This window comes from Eulemur rufifrons, chromosome 1, assembly GCF_041146395.1.
Source record: "Eulemur rufifrons isolate Redbay chromosome 1, OSU_ERuf_1, whole genome shotgun sequence".
NCBI lineage: Eukaryota > Metazoa > Chordata > Mammalia > Primates > Lemuridae > Eulemur > Eulemur rufifrons.
In genome coordinates this window covers 92,129,998-92,151,012 of record NC_090983.1, presented here as the reverse complement: position 1 = coordinate 92,151,012, position 21,015 = coordinate 92,129,998, and the positions used below count along the sequence as shown (strand labels likewise).

General features: G+C 44.8%; 1 protein-coding gene across 1 annotated transcript in view; it reads left to right on the top strand.

Annotated features, from left to right (window-relative positions):
• Positions 1-14,026, top strand: part of CCDC93 (coiled-coil domain containing 93) — a 96,586-nt gene extending 82,560 nt beyond the window's left edge. Inside the window, exons 21-24 of the mRNA XM_069460328.1 lie at positions 1,068-1,105; positions 2,545-2,629; positions 7,012-7,125; positions 11,879-14,026. Coding sequence (XP_069316429.1) covers positions 1,068-1,105; positions 2,545-2,629; positions 7,012-7,125; positions 11,879-11,932 — 291 coding nt within the window. The 3' untranslated portion in view covers positions 11,933-14,026. The remainder of the gene's footprint in view (positions 1-1,067; positions 1,106-2,544; positions 2,630-7,011; positions 7,126-11,878) is intronic.
• Positions 14,027-21,015: the final 6,989 nt, after the last annotated feature.

Here is a 21,015-nt window from a genome sequence, read left to right as displayed (position 1 = left end):
CGCATCAGACCTGGGAATAGCTCTACCCATGCCCTGGCCCTGGGCTCTTCCTACCTGGCAAGGAGAAGATTTCCCAACCCTAACTCAGGGACAGGCCACCTCCTTCTCAGAAGGGCTTGGATCCCATTGACCTTCCTTCATCAGCAGTGTTTGAAGTTGCATTTTTTAAAAAACTAGGAATATTGGAGTGTGGGAGTTGTAGGCTGGGCTTTTTAATTCTAAGACATGGTAACACAGAACTTCACATTTGAATAAATTGGATATTTTAGTCTAAACGCATTTGTGCCTGTGATATTTTAGCCTTAAAACTTCCCTGTGGAGTAATAAGGACAAGAAATATTTCTGTATTGCAGACTCTGAACCTGAAGTTCAAATACAGTAATTGCTTAGTCCTGAGCCCCCAAATCAAATAGTTGCACAGCCGGAAAGAGGACCTAGATTGCTGGACTCCAGACTCAGAGCCCTTCCCAGGACTGCATCACTGGGGCAGACTGAGGGTCATCCTGTGGGGCTGAGACAGTGTCTATGGGAATGGGGCCTTCAACAGTGTATCCCCTGGGAGGCTGCCAGAGCTAGCCAGCAGCTAGCTGCCCTGGCAAGAAGATTCTGTGGGAAGGGCTAGGATGGACACCGAGTCCTCACCTCCCACCCCAGCTGACTCCCCCTGAGCTGATATCCCTGAAGATAAAGTCCAGCGCTTGGCAAGGTAGGGGCTGTGGTGGCGGTTGCCCAAAGAGCCCTCATGTTAGCTTGGCATCTTCTCAGCTGGATTCCAGGGCCCTTCAGGGAGCCCTCTTCCTACATCCCTGTGGGAATGCATTGCAGAAAGAGGGCTGCTTCTGTGAGCAGAGGGAGGTGGATTCCCTGAGAAAAACTACAAGACTAAGAACATGTTCTTTTTTTTTCATATGTTATTAATACTTTAATCTTCATAAACAAGGTATGTGTTCCTTTCAGAAGCAGTGTCTGGAGACAAAGCAAGCTTTCAGTGATTGAGGTAGTACAGAAATCTTTCAGCCTTTTACTTAGTGTTGTGTTTTGTTTGTTTTATTATTTTGCTTCCTTAGATTAGCCTGCTGAACTCAATTCATGAGAACTTCTCACAGTAAGTACTGCCACTGCTCCTGCCTATACATAGCTGGTCACCCTGCACTTCCTGTTCAGTCCACCTTGTATCCCCATAGTCTGACTGAGAAAGGTGAACACAAGACTCAATGTGGGTTATGTGATTCTTACACTTGCACCCCCGCTACTCAGTGTGGATGTATCTGTCCTTGAGTTCCTACAAAAATATGATACTGGAGTGAATTTTAAGAACAAAAGAAGAGCTTAGGAAAAAAGTTCACTTTCCAATACGTTGCCTATGCCTATCTACTGCAATGTCTTTGAATATTAGTTTTGATTGGTAGGATCAGATTAATACAATTTGTTGTTGTGCACATAGAGTTGCTTTAAAATTTAAATAATGAAGTAATCTATATAATTTTTTAAATATTTTTAAAATTTTGTGGTAGATTTTGTTTTTAAATTAATGTGCATTCTCTAAACTACTTTGTTTAGATAGGAATTGTTTTCTCCAAAATTGGATGGCAAGGCCCACTTGGCCCACGTTCTACCAGCCCTCAAGGCCCATCTAGCATCTGGGCAAGCCCAGGTTTTGCTCCCTGGATAGCAGGCTTCCTCTCTCTCTAGCACAAATCTCTGCTGTCCCCTGACCAGGGGCCCATTAAAACTGAGATTTTAATGAATTACAAGCCCTAGATTTTAAGCTTCTTTTCTAATTGGAAAAAAAAAAAAAAAAAGCAAACCCACAGCTCCCTAAGATTCAGATTGAGTTAGTGACATACAACCTTGTGACATTTCTAAGAATGGTGCTTTCATTTTTCTTTCTTGATAATTGAGAGATCTTGCAGTTTGAGTGTTTTTGTGAAGAGTTCTGCTCTGCCAGTGCATCCTTTGAAAGAATTCTCAATCTTGTGTGCGTGTGGTGTGCTCTGAGCCTCCTGGTATCCTTCCCCTGCAGAGCTGGAGGTGAAGAGGAATGCTTTAGGACAGCAGGGAATCCATTCATTTACTGCTGCTTCTAGAAAAAGACCAGGTTTCCCATCCCTGGTTTTAGGAAATCTCAGAGTATATCTATCAGTCTTAAGCAGTGTCTTCTCCTGATACTCAGATTTTTAAAAACCAAATGGAATTCCTTTCCTAAGCAATACATGTCATAATTCAAAGTAAATAACATTTTTGTTCATTTTAGTCACATTTTATTTTACTTTAAGAAAATACATATTGATAAAGAAAGTTGTAGGGAGAGTAGGGACAAAAAGGATGAATATGCAATTACAAGACTGGACTAATTTTCGTGTCTTCCTCAGAGGTTTAGAATCCTTAGTTGCCTGGGATCCCACGGGCCCCCGTGGTGCACTGTGCATTGCAAAGTCCCATTTGCCTCTTGGGATGTAATCTGGGTACGGGGCTGACTCCCTGGCATCTCCCCCTTTCTTAGTCCTGTGTACTGGTCATAACCTTTGCTGATTTTTCTTTCAGAGCCATGTCCTCTCCTGCGTCCCGGGACCAGTTTTTACGTCAGATGGAACAGATTGTAGAAGGAATTAAGCAAAGTAGAATGAAGGTCAGATGGCTTCTTTTCTCTAATGTAGCCCGGGTTTCACAGTGGTGGGGGAAGGTCCTGGAAAAAATAGGCCTTTTCGGTTGTTCTGGGAGTGAGTGTGCTCTCCATCCCGAAGACACTCATTGCCGCAGAGCAGCTCCCACTGTGCATCTGACTCTGCGGTGACAGTGCCTGCTGCCTGCACCTGGAGGTTTAAAGGCTGCTGTTAGCAATTGCTTCCCGGTATTGAACACCTACTGTGTGCCAAGTACTGTGCTACTCCTCATAAAAGCCATCTTACATGAGTGGTATTGAACCCATTTACAGATGAGGAAGCCAGCTTTCACCAGCAGGCTTCCTCTCTCACCTAGAATCACTTCCCCCTGGACCTTTGATTCCTGACAGTCTGCCATGAGAGTTTCATTCTCTAGGATCTTGAGAGCATTCTAGTTTTCAGGAACCACCTATAAAAAAGGTACATCATCACTGAACTGAGTTCTGCTTAAGTGAGGAGATTGAACAAAGTCAGGGGAGAAAAGAGAGGCACTGGAAAGGGATGTGGGAGCACCAGAGAGCTTTGCAGAGAACCTGGGGCAGCATGGGGTTTCCCTCCCTCCGTGGCTCTGCACGTGGGCCCTGTTTTGTCGGGAGTAAGGTGGGCTTGCTGCTGCTTTAGCCAAGGGCAGACTCACAGTGGCAGTTTCCTACCACCATTCCTAGATGAATACTAACGAGTACTTCCAAATATCACTTGCTTGCGATCCTGTTTCAATAATGCATCACACCAGAGGGGTCCTCCGACAAGGCAGTAAACTCTTCGGGGACTTAGGGTATCCCCTCTTATGATCTTGGGGCAAAGTGCTCCAGTGAGTAATGCCAGAATGCAAACACATAAAAATAAGAATTGCCTGTAGGTCCTGTCATTGTAAAAAACCACTTACAGAAGACAGACATTCAAGCTGCCTGTAATCTCATCTCACAAGAGATGAGCTAAGGGCAGAAGTGCTCCATATCCCTTTCCCTGTAGAAAAATAGCATTAATCTCATCATTAATGACTTCAATAAAATGATGTCAAAGGAGAAAAAAAAAAAGTATCAGTAGTAACAAGCATGATTTCTCAGACTATTCAGCCACAAAAATGAGAGCAGGCGTAAGTCAGCGTTTGCCTGTACATGTGCACTCACCCAAGGCAGGATAGGCTGTCTGCAGAGAGCGAATGAAGTTTGTTCTCAATGATCTGGAGTGTGAGGTTGGTGGAAAACAGAACCTGGCTGACCGAGAGCCTGTGACAACCCAGGTCACAGTGTGGTAGTCCTTTCCACCCTGCCATTGCTCCTCCTCAGGAGCTGCTCTTGTTCCCAGTAAAAGAACAACAGGAATTCACTGGGTTTTCTTCCTTTGGCTTCTCCTTCCTATTTACTGAAAGCTGCCTTCCTGGTGGGGAGGGGGGCCTGACCCCTTCATTCTCTCCACTCTCCTCCAGGCCTCCTGCTGTTGGCACCCCAGTGCTGGCCAGTGAGGGAAGTCGCTGCTGGGTCTCTGTCCCCCCACGAGATGGTGGACTCCAGACAGGTGATGGGGACCCAGGGCAGAGCTGGCTCTTTCTCAGGTCTGCATCCCCAGTGGCTAGCATGGTGCCTGACCCGTGGCGGGCTCTTAACTATTTGTTGAATGAGTGAATTCATTCAATAGAGTCAGTTCTCAAAGAGGGTTCCAGATAGGGTTTGAATATTGATCAGTACCTTGAGTGGAATCAGTCTGTCTGCTCCACACAACAGCACTCATTTGGATGGATGTGTTTTGTTGGGTTTGTTTAACAAAAACAAACGTAGCCCTCCCTGTAACAGTGCTGTAATGGGTCCTACTCCTGTAGATGTAGCTGTAGCAGTGGGGTCTGTGTCCCCCTGAGCACAGATTCCTTCGACCTGGCAGGTTCAGGGTGTCATGTGATAGACCAGCACATGTGGTAGACTATCACTTTGGGTATGTTCCATCCAAGGGTTTCTGAGTAGAGAGAGAGTCACGTATTAGTAGGCATTTTGACCTTACCGAGAAGAGGTAGGGTCTTGGGATCTCTGGAATACTGTGGGCAAGTGCTTGGCACAGCAGTCTGGAGTTCCTGACCTAGGGTGTGAAGAGGTGATAAGTAGGGAATAGGAATGGTCTGAGCGCGTAGGGGATGCTGAGAAGAGTATGCAAATGAAACTGAGACTAAAGAGTCAGCTTTTGATTCTGAGAGTGAGGGGGACTCTTACCACTCTCCTTACGCATTCTAGGATGCTAAATGTCAAGAAGAAAAGCTGTCTTCACTGAGCAGCCAATATGAACCAAATAATGGGTCTTTCACTTAACATTTAATATCACATATTCCTCATAACAAAACCTGTGATCAAAGTGATACTATCCTTACTTAGCTAAGGGACCTATCATTCAAAAAGGTTAAATGAGCTGTCCGGGGATACACAGTGAGTGGCACAGCTGGGATACAAACCTAGGCCTTTCTGGCCTCAAGTTTACACCCTTTCTAGGTTGCCACACTACCTCCCATAGTCGGTCCTGGATAAATTCATAATGGAATTCAAGTGCATTGCCTAGGTCACTAGGACATAATCAGTCATGGCCAGATTTTTCTCTAAAGTACAGAGCAGACAAGAGGCCTGTGGTAGAGCTGCCTTCTGTGCTAAATAAGAGGGAGGGACCTACCTGCCAGGTCCTAGCCAGGCCAGCAGAAAAAGTATCTGTCGACTTTGAGAGGTTGGGTCCAAGAAGGAGCAGCAGTGGGAGTTGTGACAGCTGGTAGGTCACTGTGGCAGGACAAGAGCTGGTGTTAGAGATCCTTGCAGGCAGCACCAGGGGCTCTGTCTGCAGGGAGGGGACTGTCTACTCTGGAAGACCTGGGCACAAGGCAGGTTACCAAACTCAAGACCTAGTACGGGTATGCAGCAGGTATCTGTGTTCAGACCTGTGGAAAGAGGAGAGCACAGAGTCGTGGGACTCAGGACCTGCAAACAGGTCAGGATTGGAGCAGACAAATAAATTCCCATGTGGGGTGGGCCATCCTTTGAACAATGTTGGGATAGGCCTTAGGGACACCAGGTTGCATTTCACCTATATGGTCAACCGAGGCCTATGGTGCGGAAAGAGTGGAGAGAACTACTGAAGAAAGTCCCCCCAATTCACCTATAACTTGTATTTACAAACTATAAATTCCTGTCCAAAGCATAACGCAAAACTCATACTCAGGCATCAGCAATGCCAGGGCAGAGCATCAGTCATTTCATTCAGCAAGCTTTTGAGCACCTGCCATGCATCAGGCACTGGATCTGTTCCGTAACTCTTCCTGCCCTCATTTCCTGGCTGGCTGACGCTCTGGGTTTATCTTCTAGAAAGACAGCACATAGCACCACCAGCTCTGCTCAAGGGTCACTCTCAGAGAGCCCTCCCTGACCTTGCAGTCTGAAGAGGCCGTACATGTACCCACTCTCCCCTGGTACCTAACCCTGTTTCATCTTTTCATAGTACCAATCACTACTGGGAGTTTTACTGTGTATGTGTTTGTTAGAGTGCTTGCTTGGTGTCGGTTTCTGCAGCATGTACACTCTGTGGGAGCAGTGGCCTTGTCCTGCTCACCACCACGTAAGGTACTCAGTGTTCAGTCTATATTTCTTGAAAGAGTAAGCTTTTAGGTACCTTAGAAAAGTCTCTTTACATCAAAGTCTAGCCCCTATTTATGAAATCAAAATCCTGGAAACACTCTAAATTGCCTACCAGTGGAAAGATGGGTAAGTAAACAATGATCAGGAATATTGTGTTATTTTTATAAATTATAATTGTATGGAGTTTATAATAACATAGAAATACTTATGTTAAATGAAAATCAGATATACAGTTTTATTGTGTGATCACAACTATTTAAATCAGGATTTCTCAACCTCAATACAACTAACATTTTGGGCCAGAGAATTTGTTGTGGGGGGCTGCCCCGTGCATTGTAGGATGTTCAGTAGCATCCTTGATCCACTGATACCAGTAGAACCCCTCCCCACAGTTATAGCAATCAAAAGTATCTCCAGACATTGCCAAATATCCTCCAGGGGAGGATGGGGAATGGCCCCCAGCTGAGAATCTCCAGCCTGTGTATTGTGAAATTGTAATGACCAAAAAAAAAAAAAAAAAAAAAAAACAGGGAAACAGTGCCCAATGATAGAAGAATTGCTGAATAAATTATACAGCCTCTGTGTAATATTATGCAAATAAATAAACCAACCTGAAAAATTGTATGCAGAAGGGAAATACTAGAATAAATCCATGAAAATGTTAGTAAGATTGCCTTTTGGATGTTGCCAGCAGCCCTTGGTCAGAACATGCCTTTTCATCAACATTTCCCAAAATGTTTCAACAGATGGAAAAAAAGAAGCAAGAGAACAAAATGAGAAGAGACCATTTGAACGACCAGTACTTGGAACTGTTAGAAAAACAGAGGCTATACTTTAAAACCGTGAAAGAGTTCAAGGAGGTAAGAGGAAGGTTGGGCAGGGCTGTTAAGGCTAAAGTGAGATTTATATTCTCCTGAAGATGAGCCTTTAAAAACCAGAACAATTTTGTGGTTTTCGCCTGGTCTGTGGAGGGAAATAGCAAAATGGCAGTGTGATCTGAGGAAAGTATGGCCTCTGGGTAGTGGAAGATCACATTTTTATGTGGCCCATACTGAGGGTCTAATTAAATGTCCTAAGAGACATGACATCATTTTCATTTTCCTAACACACAGTAAGTGCGTTACATTCACAAATAAAATGGCACCATCAGCCTACATAGGGGCTGCCTGGAAACAGTGTTTGTTATGGATTCAGATACGGAATCTTCCCTCCTACCAATCTTAGGATGGGGAGGGACCCTGAGAAGCCCTGTGAAGACAGAGAACTTTGAAGAGTGACAGACTTGAGTTCGAATCCTGCGTGTACCACTTACTGGCTGTCTGCTTTGGACAGCGACCTAATCCCTCCCAGCCTGAGTTTCCTCACTGGTGGGATCCGTCGTGTCAGATGAGAAATACTAAACATCCACCAGCAGGTCTGGCACCTACTCACATCCAGCACTTAACTGAATTTTGTTTGTCCCCATGTTTCCTCCCTGCATTTGGGCAGGGTTACTCTTCACTGTTCTCTGCCTTTTTCTTAAGAGATTTTCCAAAAAGAAGAGTTTATTTTGTGACTTGCTAAGGTCTCGGCAGTTTTATTTTCAGGAATTCCTTCCCCCTTCCTAACCTAAATATATGTGATTTTGCCAAGTTTAGAGGCTGCTGAAAATACAGAAAAGTTAACTGTAGGTGGTTGGATCGTGGAATTTGGTCTGCAGAATAAGAAATGTTATCTTTCCATGCTCATGATTTTGTCCTTATTTATTTTTTTAGGACTTTTCTCCCTTCCCCATCATTCCTCTCTCCTCTACTTTTCCTTTCCTTTTTTGTGATTGAACTCGTGGGAGCCACAATCCATGAGAATTTCAGAAACTCATCCTTTCCAGTGTTCTTCCAGCTCCTGCTGTAGCCCTGGACAGATACCGGGTTGTAAAACAGACCTGGTCCCTCTCCTCAAGAAGCATACATTGTGGTGGGGGAGACAGATGAGAAGCTAAGAACAAGTCATGACAAATAAGTAATAACACTTTCAAACTGTCCCATGTGAGGGGACTAATTCAGGTGGCGCAGTCAGGGAAGGCCTCTCTAGTGTGAGCAGGACGAGCAATGGGAGAGCAAGATTACTTCATCCAGGGCAGCATGCGGGATGGCCCTGCGGCTGGAATCCCAGGGGAGGGAGCAGGCCAGGTGCTGCAGTCTAGGCACCCTTGTGGCTGGCAGAGGTTGGAGTTCCGGAAGGCCAGTGAGTGAGCTGGCAGGAAACAAACAGGAACCCGCTGCTCCCCTCAGAGCTCACTCTTCCCTTTAATCCAAATAACTCACAAAGAGAAAAGGCCCAGGAGAGAATTACATTTCACATGTTTCTTGGACATGCCAGCACTCCCTTTTGACTATATAGAAACAAAAAACAAATAAGTTGAGGAAGATTAAGTGTAAGCTGTCAAAGTCAAAGCAAATAAAAATGAAATGGAAAAAGGTTATTCTTGCGCTGCAGGCTCTCAGGTGAGGGCTTAGGATGAATTCGAAGGAAACAGCTCCTTCAGATGTGTTAAGCCTGGAGGGTCCCATGTTCCCACCTGCACGGCACAGTTCTCGCAGAGACCGAGGTGCTTCCTTCAGAGCTGGCTAGGACCCCCAGACAGATGCTTGCCCATGCCTAAGTTTTCTTCAGCCCAAAGCAAGTTAAAGAAAAATGGGGGTGGGAGGAATGCAATATGTTCTTATATATTTCATTTAAATGTATTTTACCTTTTAAAAAACTAGCATGTCCTCTCATTCTTTCATGGTAGAATTGCCTTTGTCTTATAATGGTGCTGGTGGGTAGTCCTTTCTTTTTTAAACATTTTAGTCAGCAAAAATTTTAAATTGGCAGCCACGTGTCAGTGTTCCAAAATCTTAAACTTCCTCCCGCCAGCTCTTCTGAGGGACTTTGGGGCGACCACAGGTATTGAGGAGGAGGTGGCGATGGGAGCTTGCTCTGCCCCATTCTCCACCCCATGCCTTCAGCCACACTAATTCTGCTATTATTCTGTTTTACATATTGCAGTTTCAGGTAAGATCTTATTTGTAGCAGAAAAACAGTTGAAAAAGCTGTACTTTCATCCCAGCCTTCTCCCAGAATCCTCTCTGTTCCGCCTTCTTTGCTGGAACCCCCCTTAAGCTTCCGCTGTTGGTCTTATACTCCTGTATTCTGAATTCTCATTGCATTGTGACGCCTGGCTCATGTACTAGGCAGTAATTTATTCTGTATGCAAAGCACAATGTTATCTTTTTTCTTTTTTCTTTTTTTTTCTTTTTTTTTTGGAGAGATGGGGTCTCACTATGTTACTCAGGGGCTGGTCTCAGACTCCTGGCCTCAAGTGATCCTCCTGCCTCAGTCTCCCAAAGTGCTAGGATTACAGGCGTGAGCCACTATGCCCAGTGAAAGCATAATGTTGTCCAGAACATGGTCTTTTGCCCCCTTAATAGTTGCCTTTAGTGGGCTTGGCTTACTCAACATTAATTGGTCACCAAATCATGCCCTCATCCTGACTCCCAGCCTCCTCTGATATCAAAACCTTTTGATTAGAGACATTGGGTTTTCTCTAATGGCTTTTTGTAGTAGATGGTTAATTACAAGTTTGCTAGGAAACACACTCTGAAATCACCTTAATCACAGTAATTGTGTCTCTAAACCACAGTTTCTTACAAGGTCATAAAACTAAGTTTTAAATTCTAGCGTAGCACTGATGAATGCAGATCCTACATTTTTATGAAGCTGGCTTTGGGCACATAATTTTGAGCAAACAGAGCTCACTGGCTTGGTACATGGTGGGCCTGGATATAGCCTAAAAAGGAAAGAGACAGAGGCAGTGAAACATTTTCCCATTTTTTCTAGAAAGAAATACCTAAAGGGCTTCTTTAGTATTTGCTTTGAAGAGACAGTATCATTCTGTAGTTTCCCAAAAGGCTTCTAGTAGATTGCATGAAATTTAATCAGCGCTCACCAGGTGACAGTATAGGATATCTTTACTGAAAGATTTAAACATCATTCAGTGTGTGTGATACACGGAATTACCCATGGTGGGGACTTTTTGTGGCAGGAGTGTTTTCATGCTTCTGAGTTGCTTTTGCCTCATTTAAAAGGTGAGTAGGGTAGTAATTTATATATTCTACATTTGTATTATAGAAATCTTCAAAAATATACAAAAGTAGAGAGTAGTATAACAATATAATGTGTAACTGTCTGCCTATTCTTGTTCCATCTTTTTCTCTCTCCACTTTTTCTTTAAGCTAGAGATTTTTTTCCCCAGGCAAATTTTAGTAATTCATTTTAAAAAGGAAAACTTTCTTCTTTTCTAATAGAACAAATATAACCAAACATCACCTTATTTCTTTTCCTGCCCCCCAGAAAAATCAACTGCCTCCCCCTCCAAAAAACGTGCTCAAAAGGTGTCAGAGCACCTTGCTTCTGACAGTCTCACAGAAGAATTCATCCTTACCCCCCAGCCCACGCACCCCGCTATTCCCAGCTCTCCAAGTGGAAGATAAGTCTAAACCCTGCAGACGCACCAGCACTCACTGAGACCCAGATCGTTGCGGTCATGCTGCCACAGCACTGCCCAACAGAGCAGAGGGCTTCCAGAGAGCTGGGAGCACCTGAACCCAGTCCAGGGAGGTGGAAAAATTGACTTTGGGGGTCTTGGATGCAAAGGGTTCGGGGCAAAAAAAAGTTTTTCTCCCACAATGAATGTGTCTCCAGGAAAGCACAGCTACTGCAGGCCTGACCACTGCCAAGCCTGGGCCATGTGAGCTCTACCTCTCTGGGCCCTTCCCATTACCACTTTTACCTCCTAGTTTAAAAGTAGGGCTCAGCGTGACCAGCTCAGGGAAGGGGGTTGGGGATTGTTGGAGTTCTGCTAGCAGATAGAGGGGTCCTGAGCTATCAAGACCAGTAGAAATGAGGGCAGAAGGGTGCCCAGTGAGCAGCTTTTGAAGATGACCAAAAGATGGAACACAAAATGTTTCAGTGGTGACTTGCGCACTGGGCATTAGATTCCATAGGCAGGGGATGGTGCCAGTGACCTCCCTCAGTGATACCCCTCAGCACATGCAGCCCTTGCTTTCATGCAACTCAATTTTAAGGAAAGGGAGGTGTCCCTTGATGAATATCTCTCATCCTATTTTCTGTGATTTCTTTTCTTAAAACTAAGACTATTCCTCGCCTTCACTGTTGTTAGAACTTCTCTATGTGTTTGCCTGCTGTGTAAACTAAGGTGGCCTTTTATGACTCCTTAGACTGCTGTCTCCCAGCCGCTTCCCCCCTTTCTCAGCGTAGTAGGGCAACACTGGCAGATAAGAGTGCTTTCTACTTCGGTGCCCTTGAAGAGTTTAGAGACTTCATGAAGTCTTTGGAATGACAATACCTAATCCTTTCATCGTATTCTCAGCTGACAACCCAGAAACAACATCATTATAGCTGTTTTGGCTTTAAAGGTCAATAGGTCACCAGGACGTTTCACCATGCTGGTGGCAGTGTGCTAAGAGACTGGTTTAGGTGTCTCCCATGGGCCTTGGGGGGAGGGTGGGCCTCACATGAGTGCTAATGTAGTCACCACCTCTCTGTACACTCACTCTCTCTGCTTCCCTCCAGGAGGGCCGCAAGAACGAGGTGCTGTTGTCCAAGGTGAAAGCCAAGGCCTCCTGAACATCCGCAGCCATCGTTGTATGTCACTGATTCTTGTTTTTTAAATACCATATATCTACTACAAGATCATGAAATGGTTCTGAAAGCGACAGCAGAGAGATGCAGGTGTAATGATTTCAACACCCTGGATGTTTTCTTTCTCTTTGCTTCCATTTCATCTCCGTGTTGGCTGCTATTGATGGAATCAGACGGTATAAACACTGGCTTGGATAACACCCATCATCTCTGAAGAAACATGGGCAGAACTTGTTCTCTGTGTTGATTCAACTTTCATTTCTCCAGTAACATTGCACTTATGAGGTACCTGTACTTGTATGGACGCTGAATAAAGAAAATTCATTTGTTTAGCAAGTATTAATTGAGCAACCACTGAGGAGTGAGCACCCAGGGAGAGCCAGAAGTAGAGAACAGTTCCTACCCCGCAGGCATCCAGCAGGTGGCCGGGGAGCACATGTGGCCTACTGGACCCCAGAGCGTGGCCATCTGAGACTTTTTTCAGTGAACAGAAGGCTTTTAGCTGAATGATCAGCCCATGTGAGTGTCAGTCCCTTGGGCCCTTCACCTGCTCATGCCGCCTTTTGTTCCTGGCTCCTCCAGATCCGGCCAGCAGGCTTGGATGGCATAGCGACTAGAATGAAAGCTCAGTGTTGTTGGTTTAATACTATTACGTCACTCAAGTTTATTTCACACACACACACACACACACACACACACAAATTTGAAAATAGGGCCTATATTGAGGATGCTTCAATAAAAATTACACCTTCCCCTGCCCCAGTTGTCATTCAAGTCACAGGCAACACGTGGATGGGCCTGTGCGTCCCCCTCATTGAAGGCACATCCCATATCCCCACGCTGTAGACAGGCCCCGGTCTGAACAAGGAGGGAGATACACACTGGGCACTGCACTCAGGGCAGCAGAGTGAAGACAATGAGCAGGTCCCACAGGGGGTCAGGAGGAAGAGGAGTGGGGTTTTCAGAGATCCAGGGAGGCTTCAGGGAGGAGGCAGCATTTGCGTTAAATCGGAAGGGGGGAATAGGATGTTAATAGGCAGAGATAGGCAGGAAGGCCATTTTAGATGAAGATCACTATGATTAAAAACTCAAGAGGGTGCAGGGGATACAGAGCATTCATGCTGGGAGAGGAAGGGACGAGCCAGTCTCTGCACGAGGCTCTAGAGACCAGTCTGGAAAGATGGGCTGGGGCCAGACTTTGGAGGGTCTTGAAGGGTAGCCGAGGGGTTAACTTTATCCCTAGAAATGAGCAGTACAAATACAGAGGTCTTCCTGCGCTGGCCCTCAGGAGTTCAATTTAGTCATGTGTAGTAAACCCCAGCAGGAGGCTTGAGCTTCATTCTACATAAACCTTGCACACGCACCAGTCAGCAGGTTTGGACCATAAAACATAAAAGCCTAAATGTGTCAGGCAAATGAGACATTCAGCACAGGCACAGAAATACTGTGTTCATTTTTAGTTCCCTTATGCATAGCTAATGGATACAGATTTAAAAATGATAATGGATTAATGACAGCCAGTGGTTTCTGTGTCGGGGCCAGCAAGGCCTGTGTGAGCCAGGTGGAAGCAGCAGCATCCAAAATGGCACTTTCATGTGCCAGAGCTTCCTGGGCCATGTGCAGCTCCACCTTGGCTGGTCCCTGGGCCAGGGTCCTGTGGGGGTTTTGAAAGGGCTCAGTAAAGTTGAAGCAAGTAATTGCAAAAGAACAGCTAGCGCTTTGAGAGCAGGGGAAGGAGGCAGCAGTTTGTTTGAAATGATTTCAGCTTCAGAGACTCATCTCCTTTACCTTGATAGATGCTCCTAGCCCCAGCCCTGGCTGACTGAACTCTGTGAGCAGTTAGACTATTTGACTGTCCACAGGTGGTAGGGAGGCAGGAGCGGGTGGCATTCTGAGGTTACTGGAGCCCACCTCTCTGCGTTGGTGGGGAAAGTATGGCATGACTCATCCAAAGCAACCAATAATTCTGTTTGAAAGTAGAGACATATATTTTGGGCTGTGTTTCTCAAGGGTTTCATTTGGTTTGGTTTTGGTGTAGAAGTGCCTGTAGATATCTTTTCCCTTTTTTTAATCCACAAGGCCTACTACAGACCTAAAATAAATGTTTTTGTTGCATGAACACACTTTGAATTAGTGTGTTCATGCAACAAGCCAGTCTTAGGAATTCCTCATTTTCAGCAGACAATCTGCAGCATGAATGGTGCCTTATAAGTAATTAGGACATTATGTGGGTTTTACAGTCACGCTTTACAGGAGATACCCCAAGTCCCCTGATCCTTTCAGAAGCAACCTGGGGAGGAGAAGGGGATCCTCCCAGGGCCACGGCTCTCTGTGTGCCTAGCTGTAGTATGGTGGTGTGTTCTAAGCCCACAGGTTTTTCCAGGGTTAAAGGGAAGAGGGGGAACATTCTTAAGTTACTTTTTTAAAATGTGTGCTTCAAGAGGAACCAGGTTTCCCCAGGAAGCAGAGAGTTCTTCCTGCTCAGTCAGCGCAGAGAGCTTGCTAGCAGGCAGGCTGCCACGCTGGCTGCCTGGTGCCCTGGATTCTCAGCCAGGCTCTGGGTCAGGGGCTCCCCTCCTACCTACGTTTCCCAAGAGTACATGGGGCTGCCCTGCCTTAAACCAGAATCAGAGCTGCTGTGAGCAGGTAAAGACAAGATGATCACGAGGTGCCTGGGGAGACAGGATGTTTTTTTGTATTCTCGGCCTGTGGTCAGTCTTTCCTGGATAAACTGCTGGAGAGAGGTGCAGAGTGTTAGAAAACACACGAGCTTGTGTTTTAACAGAGGGCAGATTCCAAGTTTTTCAGGCATAGCTCTTGTCAGAGTCTGAAGTTCATGGTTTCATCTGGGTTCTGGTTTGTAGCTCGTATTTTGAGGATAGCCAGGTCCTGCCACACAGGGTCTGCTGAGCCTGGCAGCACAGCCAGAAGGCAGAAGGGCAGGTACAGGTCGGAGGTCTCTCCCTTGCCTGACAACACTATAGCCCTCGGGACCTCCTGCAGCCTGAGCAGAGGATGGGGAAGGCCTTCAGGCAGCCCTCTTACTACCTCACAAAGTGCCAGTCCCGTGACCTTGGGGTTGTGACACTGACAGGCCCTGATCATGTCTGTAGTGACCAAAGCAGACCTGCCTGAAAGGACAGTTTGGACAGTGAGCAGTGGCCGTAACTTGTGCCCTCTGCATGTCTGATGCTTTGGATGGTCTCTGGCCCACTCTGCAGGGGACTGAAGATTGATTTGAGGGAACTCACTATTCTAGCAGTGCTAACAGTGACTTTGGCGGAGTTGAGTCCCCTGTTTTGAAATGCAGGTAGTGGCTTGAAACATGCTTTGAGGAAGAACACTTTAAGGGAGTGCTTTATGATTTACTCATAGCCAGTACTGGCTTCAAGGTAAAAAAACATCTTAATACAGACTAGTGCAGTGAAGAGCCCGATAGGATGGGGTGCCATGATCAGTCCGTTATCTGGCTGGGCATTGCCGGGGAAGTGCCTTGTTTGATCCCCCACGCCTTCTCTTGGTCCTTTTCACCACACGTGGCGATGGGCTGAAAATGCTCTGTAAAAAATGATGCTGTAATAGTCTCTCCTCATAATAAATATGTTATGTAAAAATATCAGGGGGGTTAGTACCTGGTCTGCAGCATACTTAACACGGGGAATGCTGCGGATGCTCCATGCCAGCCTTACGTCAGTCCCCCAAATGTACCGAGCTCACACCTGCCTGTGGCCATGGCCCTGCTGTCCCCTCTGTCTAGACCGCTGTCCCCTCCAAGGTCTTAGGCAGTGGCTTTCCTGACCACCTAATACACATACAAACCCATTTAAGTCGGCCCCCAGCCCTGATCACACTGTGCCCTCCCCTGCTGTTTGTCTTGATGGCACATGTCACTGTGCAAATCTCTGTCACCTGCCCTCCCTCCCGGAATGTAAGAGCAACAAAAGCGGAGGCCTTACCTGTCTTACGTGCCAGTCTCCCCACATCTAGCTCAAGGTAGATGATCAGGAAATTCTGGTCAGATAAAATGGCTTCTCCAAATTCCAACTTTGCATCCCTGTGTTAGCATAGTTTAGATTTAGCCCTTTAATTTATGCTTAGTTTGAGAACAGGTAGACAGTTGTATTTATCAACTTTAGAGGATCTCTCTTAGAGTGTTTGTTATGCTCTAACCTTAAAGGATGGGATGAAAAAAGCTGTCAGAGGTTTCAAACCTTTCAAAGGAATTACCTTTTATGGATTTTTTTTTCTCCCCATGAAGGGGGGAAAAAACAGAAAAGAGACCACACGAATGTCAGAGATAAGGTATGTTTTGGCTCAGAATGTGTCATGAATCTAAAGGTAACTTGGCTGGTAGAAATGTCTCAGTCACATGAAACCAAGAAGTGAGACAATTCTTCAAGGCTGTGGGAGCAGCCCTCGGATACGGTGTTGGCAGAAGTGTGAATTGTACAACTATGTGGAGGACAGTTGTACAGTGTCTATCAAAAGTGCAAAGGCGTAAACCTTTTGAACCAGCAATGCTACTTCTAAGAATTTTTCCTATGTTTAAGAATTTTTATTGAAAACATTGTAATAGCAAAAGTTGGAAAGTACCACCAATATGGGGAAATGGTTAAATACGTTACGGCCAGTCCATACAATGGAATATTTTGCAGAAATTTAAAAGAAAGGAGCTGCTGTGTGTGTACTGCCATGGAGCGATCCCCAAGATGCATGGTTAAGTGGGGGAAAGAGGCTCATGGTGTATAGTGCTTGGAATGGAGGAAAATGTGTGTCTGTAGATGTGTATGTACATACACACACATGTCTGTCACACATGTCTGCTTGCATATGCCTAGGGTGGCCCTGGAGGATACCCAGCAACCTGGCAGCCTCGGTTGCCTCTGGGAAGAGGGGTGGGAATTACTTTTCAATGTACACCTTTTGTACCTTTTGAATTTTGTACCATGTACATGTATTATCTATTCAAAAATAAATAGTTTTTAAAATTTTAATTTGGTTTACTTTTCTAAAAAAAAAAAAAGAACCAAATGGAAGAAGATTCTACCTCAATAAATCTGCTTTCACAAGGAAGATAGAGCCCTTGTGTCAAAAATAAACTCTCCCTCTTTGGGGTCTTGGGGACACTGGGCCATGTGAAAGGGGCTGCCTCTTCTAGTGGAACAGCTGGGGGGCGATGGAGCACTGAGGCTGGTTGTGCCCCTGCTGTGCTAGGCTGGTGGGGACAGGGACAGGGCAATGGACTGTGGAGTGGCTACACCCTCAGACAGACGAGGATCGCTGCAGAGCTGCCTCCATCTTGTGAGAATCACACTGCAACCCTGGTTCCTCTGACTTTAGGGGCACATATGAAAGACGAGGATGATACCTTTGAGCCGTGGTCCATGGGGAGCTGTTAAGATCGTCCTGAAGCCATGCCCTTCTTCTGTGGAAACCTGCCGTGGGGGATCCTTCCCCACCACACAACTTTGATTTTGTCCATGTGTCCAGCCCCAGGAGAAGAATCATCACAGCTGTGCTAACAGTCGTGGAATCTTACTTCTGTTTGCCAAGAGTTGGTCTACAGGTATACAGGGTGGATGTCTAACTCAATTATGGCCAGAAGGGGGAAGACTGCTGAGGGGTCCAGGAAAAGACTTTCCTGCTGGTCGGCAGTGAGAGATGCATTAGGACAGCTTCTGCCTCCCCTTCCTGTTTTTGCAGGTTGTCAAGGAACGACAAGGTTTGAGCAACTTCTGCCATCTTGAGACCATGAGAGGAGACATCTCGACACACTGAGTTTGGCAGAGGGAAAAGGCCTGGCCTGGCTCCCTGACGGCATGATGAGCTTCTGAACCAAGCTGGGGACCACTTGCCTCCATTTTCTTGTTCCATAAGAAAAATAAATCCCTGTTAACGTGTACATTCTAGCCAACAAATATTTGAGTTTCTACTGCATGTCAGGCCCTGGGAATACAGCAGTGAACAAACAGACAAAAGAACCTGCCTTCCTAGAGTTACTCTCTAAGTAGGGGAAAACATGCAAACAAGATATACACTTAAATTTTATCATAAGTCGCTTCAATTTGCTGCTTAAAGCAAGGAAGAAGTATCAGGAGTGTCTGGTTTGGTGGTGGTTGCTATTTTATATTGCGAAGTCAGGCAAGGCCTCACTCACTGATTAGTGAGGGAGTGAGTCACATAGATATCTATGTGAAGAAAATTCCAGGCAGGGGGAATAGCAAGTGTAGAGGCCCTGAGGTAGGAGCGTACCCAGAAGCTGAGTTTGCAGAACACTAAGGGGGTGCTATGTGGGAAGCCTTTGGAGGATTTTGAGAAGAAAAGCTACATGATCTGGTTTCCACTTAATAGGGATCCCTCTGGAGGCTGTGCTGACTACAGACTGCAGGGAGGCGACTTAAGAAACCACTGTAAATAATCCAGATGAAAATATAACTGAAACAAAAGTATTACTGGACAATACCTACCCTTTCAATACTATGCTACTCTGATTTTTTTTTTTCTTGTTCTACTTAACTGTTTAAAAATGCTAAACACTGAATTATTGGTTTCCATTCTCCATTCACCTGTAGCGGACACCTTTGTCATGACCAGTGGAACGTTCTTCCCCACCCCCTGACTTTGGGCTTTTGCTTGTCCTACAGGTTGTTAGCAGACTTGACACAAGTTTTGAAAAATGTGTTTGTGTGGTTGGGTTTGCACTCTTGCCCATCTCTCCTGAGAACATACTCCGCTCAGGTATGGAGCAGACCTAGACCCAGTCTGTAGCTTGAAGCCAAGCCCAGAAGACCCAGCCTAGGCCAGTGAAATCCCAGTCAATTCATATTATATGAGCAAGAAATAAAGGTTTATTGCTATATACCACTGAAACTTTGTAGCGATTGCATACAATTATTGCTAACATAGCTGACTGATACAACCACTGACTTGATTTTATGATAGATTGTGACCTGGAGTTTAAAAGACACCTCTCTACACCACCCAGCATCAGTGTGAAGGGGCCAGAAGAGCAGGCTTTTGGGGAATGGAACCCACATGTGTTCACAGAGCACAGCAATCATGGTAAGAATCCAAATTCCGTTCGTATGTGCCAGAAGAAACATGGAGGCCATACTAAAGGGGAGAAAAGTAGCACACTTTATATGTTATTCATGACCAATTTTATAAAATAAAACTATTAGTTTATCCACATCCATCCTATAGGCCTGGAACTCTGTGGAATTGGATTCTGACCCTAAGACACCCTAGTGACACCTTAGTAAATAAATCAGACAGAGACAAGGTGAATTCCCCTTACAGCTTCCCGCCTCCATCTTAGTCATGTTCTACAGCAAAGGGATTGGAAGCAGAACAGAGACACTAAGCAAGGATGTTCCTTGAATGTTAATTGCAGATCAGATTTTTTTGTATACTCTGCATCAGTATACTCTGATCAGACTTCCATTTTGTACACTCTGAATTAAAAGGAATCACAAGTACATCCTTGCATAAAGTCAATCAAGTGATCTGTTTCAGAAATTCAGTGTTTTATAATTATAGTGAGCAGTCAGGGAAGGCCTTACTAACTGAAGAAAAAGTTCAAGTCTGAAAAATGTAGGTTGTGAGTAAAAAAAAAAAAGAAAAGAAAAGGACTCTAAACATAGCTGTTGCCTGGGATGCTCCATAACGACACTACATTAAGTCAAAGCCCAGGCCAAATAATAATAAAAGCATCCTATCCAATAGTAAGAGTAACCAAAAATCGCATAGGTGTCCACCCAATCATACCTAGACTCTCTTCCTCTAAGCTTTCTTCCTGGAATCCAACTAGAGTAATGCAAGAGGATCTACTATCAGGTGCAGCCTGCGAAGGCACACACAGGTTTCATGCTGTAAAACACAAACCAAAGTTGAGACATGGAGGCGAGTCAGATTTCTGTTGGGTTCCCTTCATCTTTCTCATGTTTGGATACAGGCGGACTTGAGTCCAAATACTTCACTGCTGTGTACTCACTATGTAACTGTGCAGGCTACTTACCCTCTTGGAACGTAGTTAAATGAGGACTATACTTACCTTGAAGGATGGATGTAGGAGTAAAAGATCATTTGTCTATAAAACCTAGTCCAACGGCTGCACACGGGTGGATGCTCAAGAAATAGTACTCTTAAAATGTATTCCTGAATGTGTGTTTCATGAAGGGAGAGGCAGGGGAGATTGTTATACCCCCTATTGTCTTTCAGCCAAGAAGGGAAAAACCCCAGCAGACCCAAGCTTGAGTTCTAGCCCTTTAAAGACAACAACGATGGAAAACTGAGAACACTATTTCATTGGTAACTATGTAACTATCTGCTTTTTACTTCCCTGCCTTAATTTACAGAATTTAAGGTGGCTTGTAGGAAATAAGCAAAATTAGATAATAAAATATAAATATTATAGAACATAAAGCACTAGGATAGGGAATACCTAAGAGCTGGAATTATAAACTGGCTAGAAACATTATACACAAATAAGTAGGCTACCAGATCCTAAAATTCCAAAGTTAAGCCAGAAATTTTGTTCCATGCTTCTTCCCGATCAAAATGAAAATGGAAACAGTCAGTAATTCTCATTATCATGAAAAGAAAACATACTTTCACAAAGAGTTTATAGGATGACTTTAACTACATCCTCATATGAAATGCACTGACGGGTTTCATAAGAATGTTTCTTGTAGTATCTTCCAATGAAAAAGAACAAAATTTCAAAACACAACTCTGCAAGAAGGCTGTCCAATTACCTTTGTGATGTCCCAACATGCAGCAATTTGGTTGGACTACATATTCTTCCCAGAATCCCTCTTCTTAACAGGGCTGGGACCTATGAAAGCTAAGATTATGGATGGTTTGAAGTTATACTGGTCCATAATCCCTTATCCACAATTGCAAAAATACAAAAAGTTCAGAAAACAAAGGTTTTTAACTCATTTGACAACAAAATTGATATGACCCAAATGACCTGTAGTGATGTAGGCTGTTTTTAGTTCTTTTCTCACAATGTATATATGCATATATTTTACTGCAAGAGTAATCAGGTATTGATGTTGATTGTA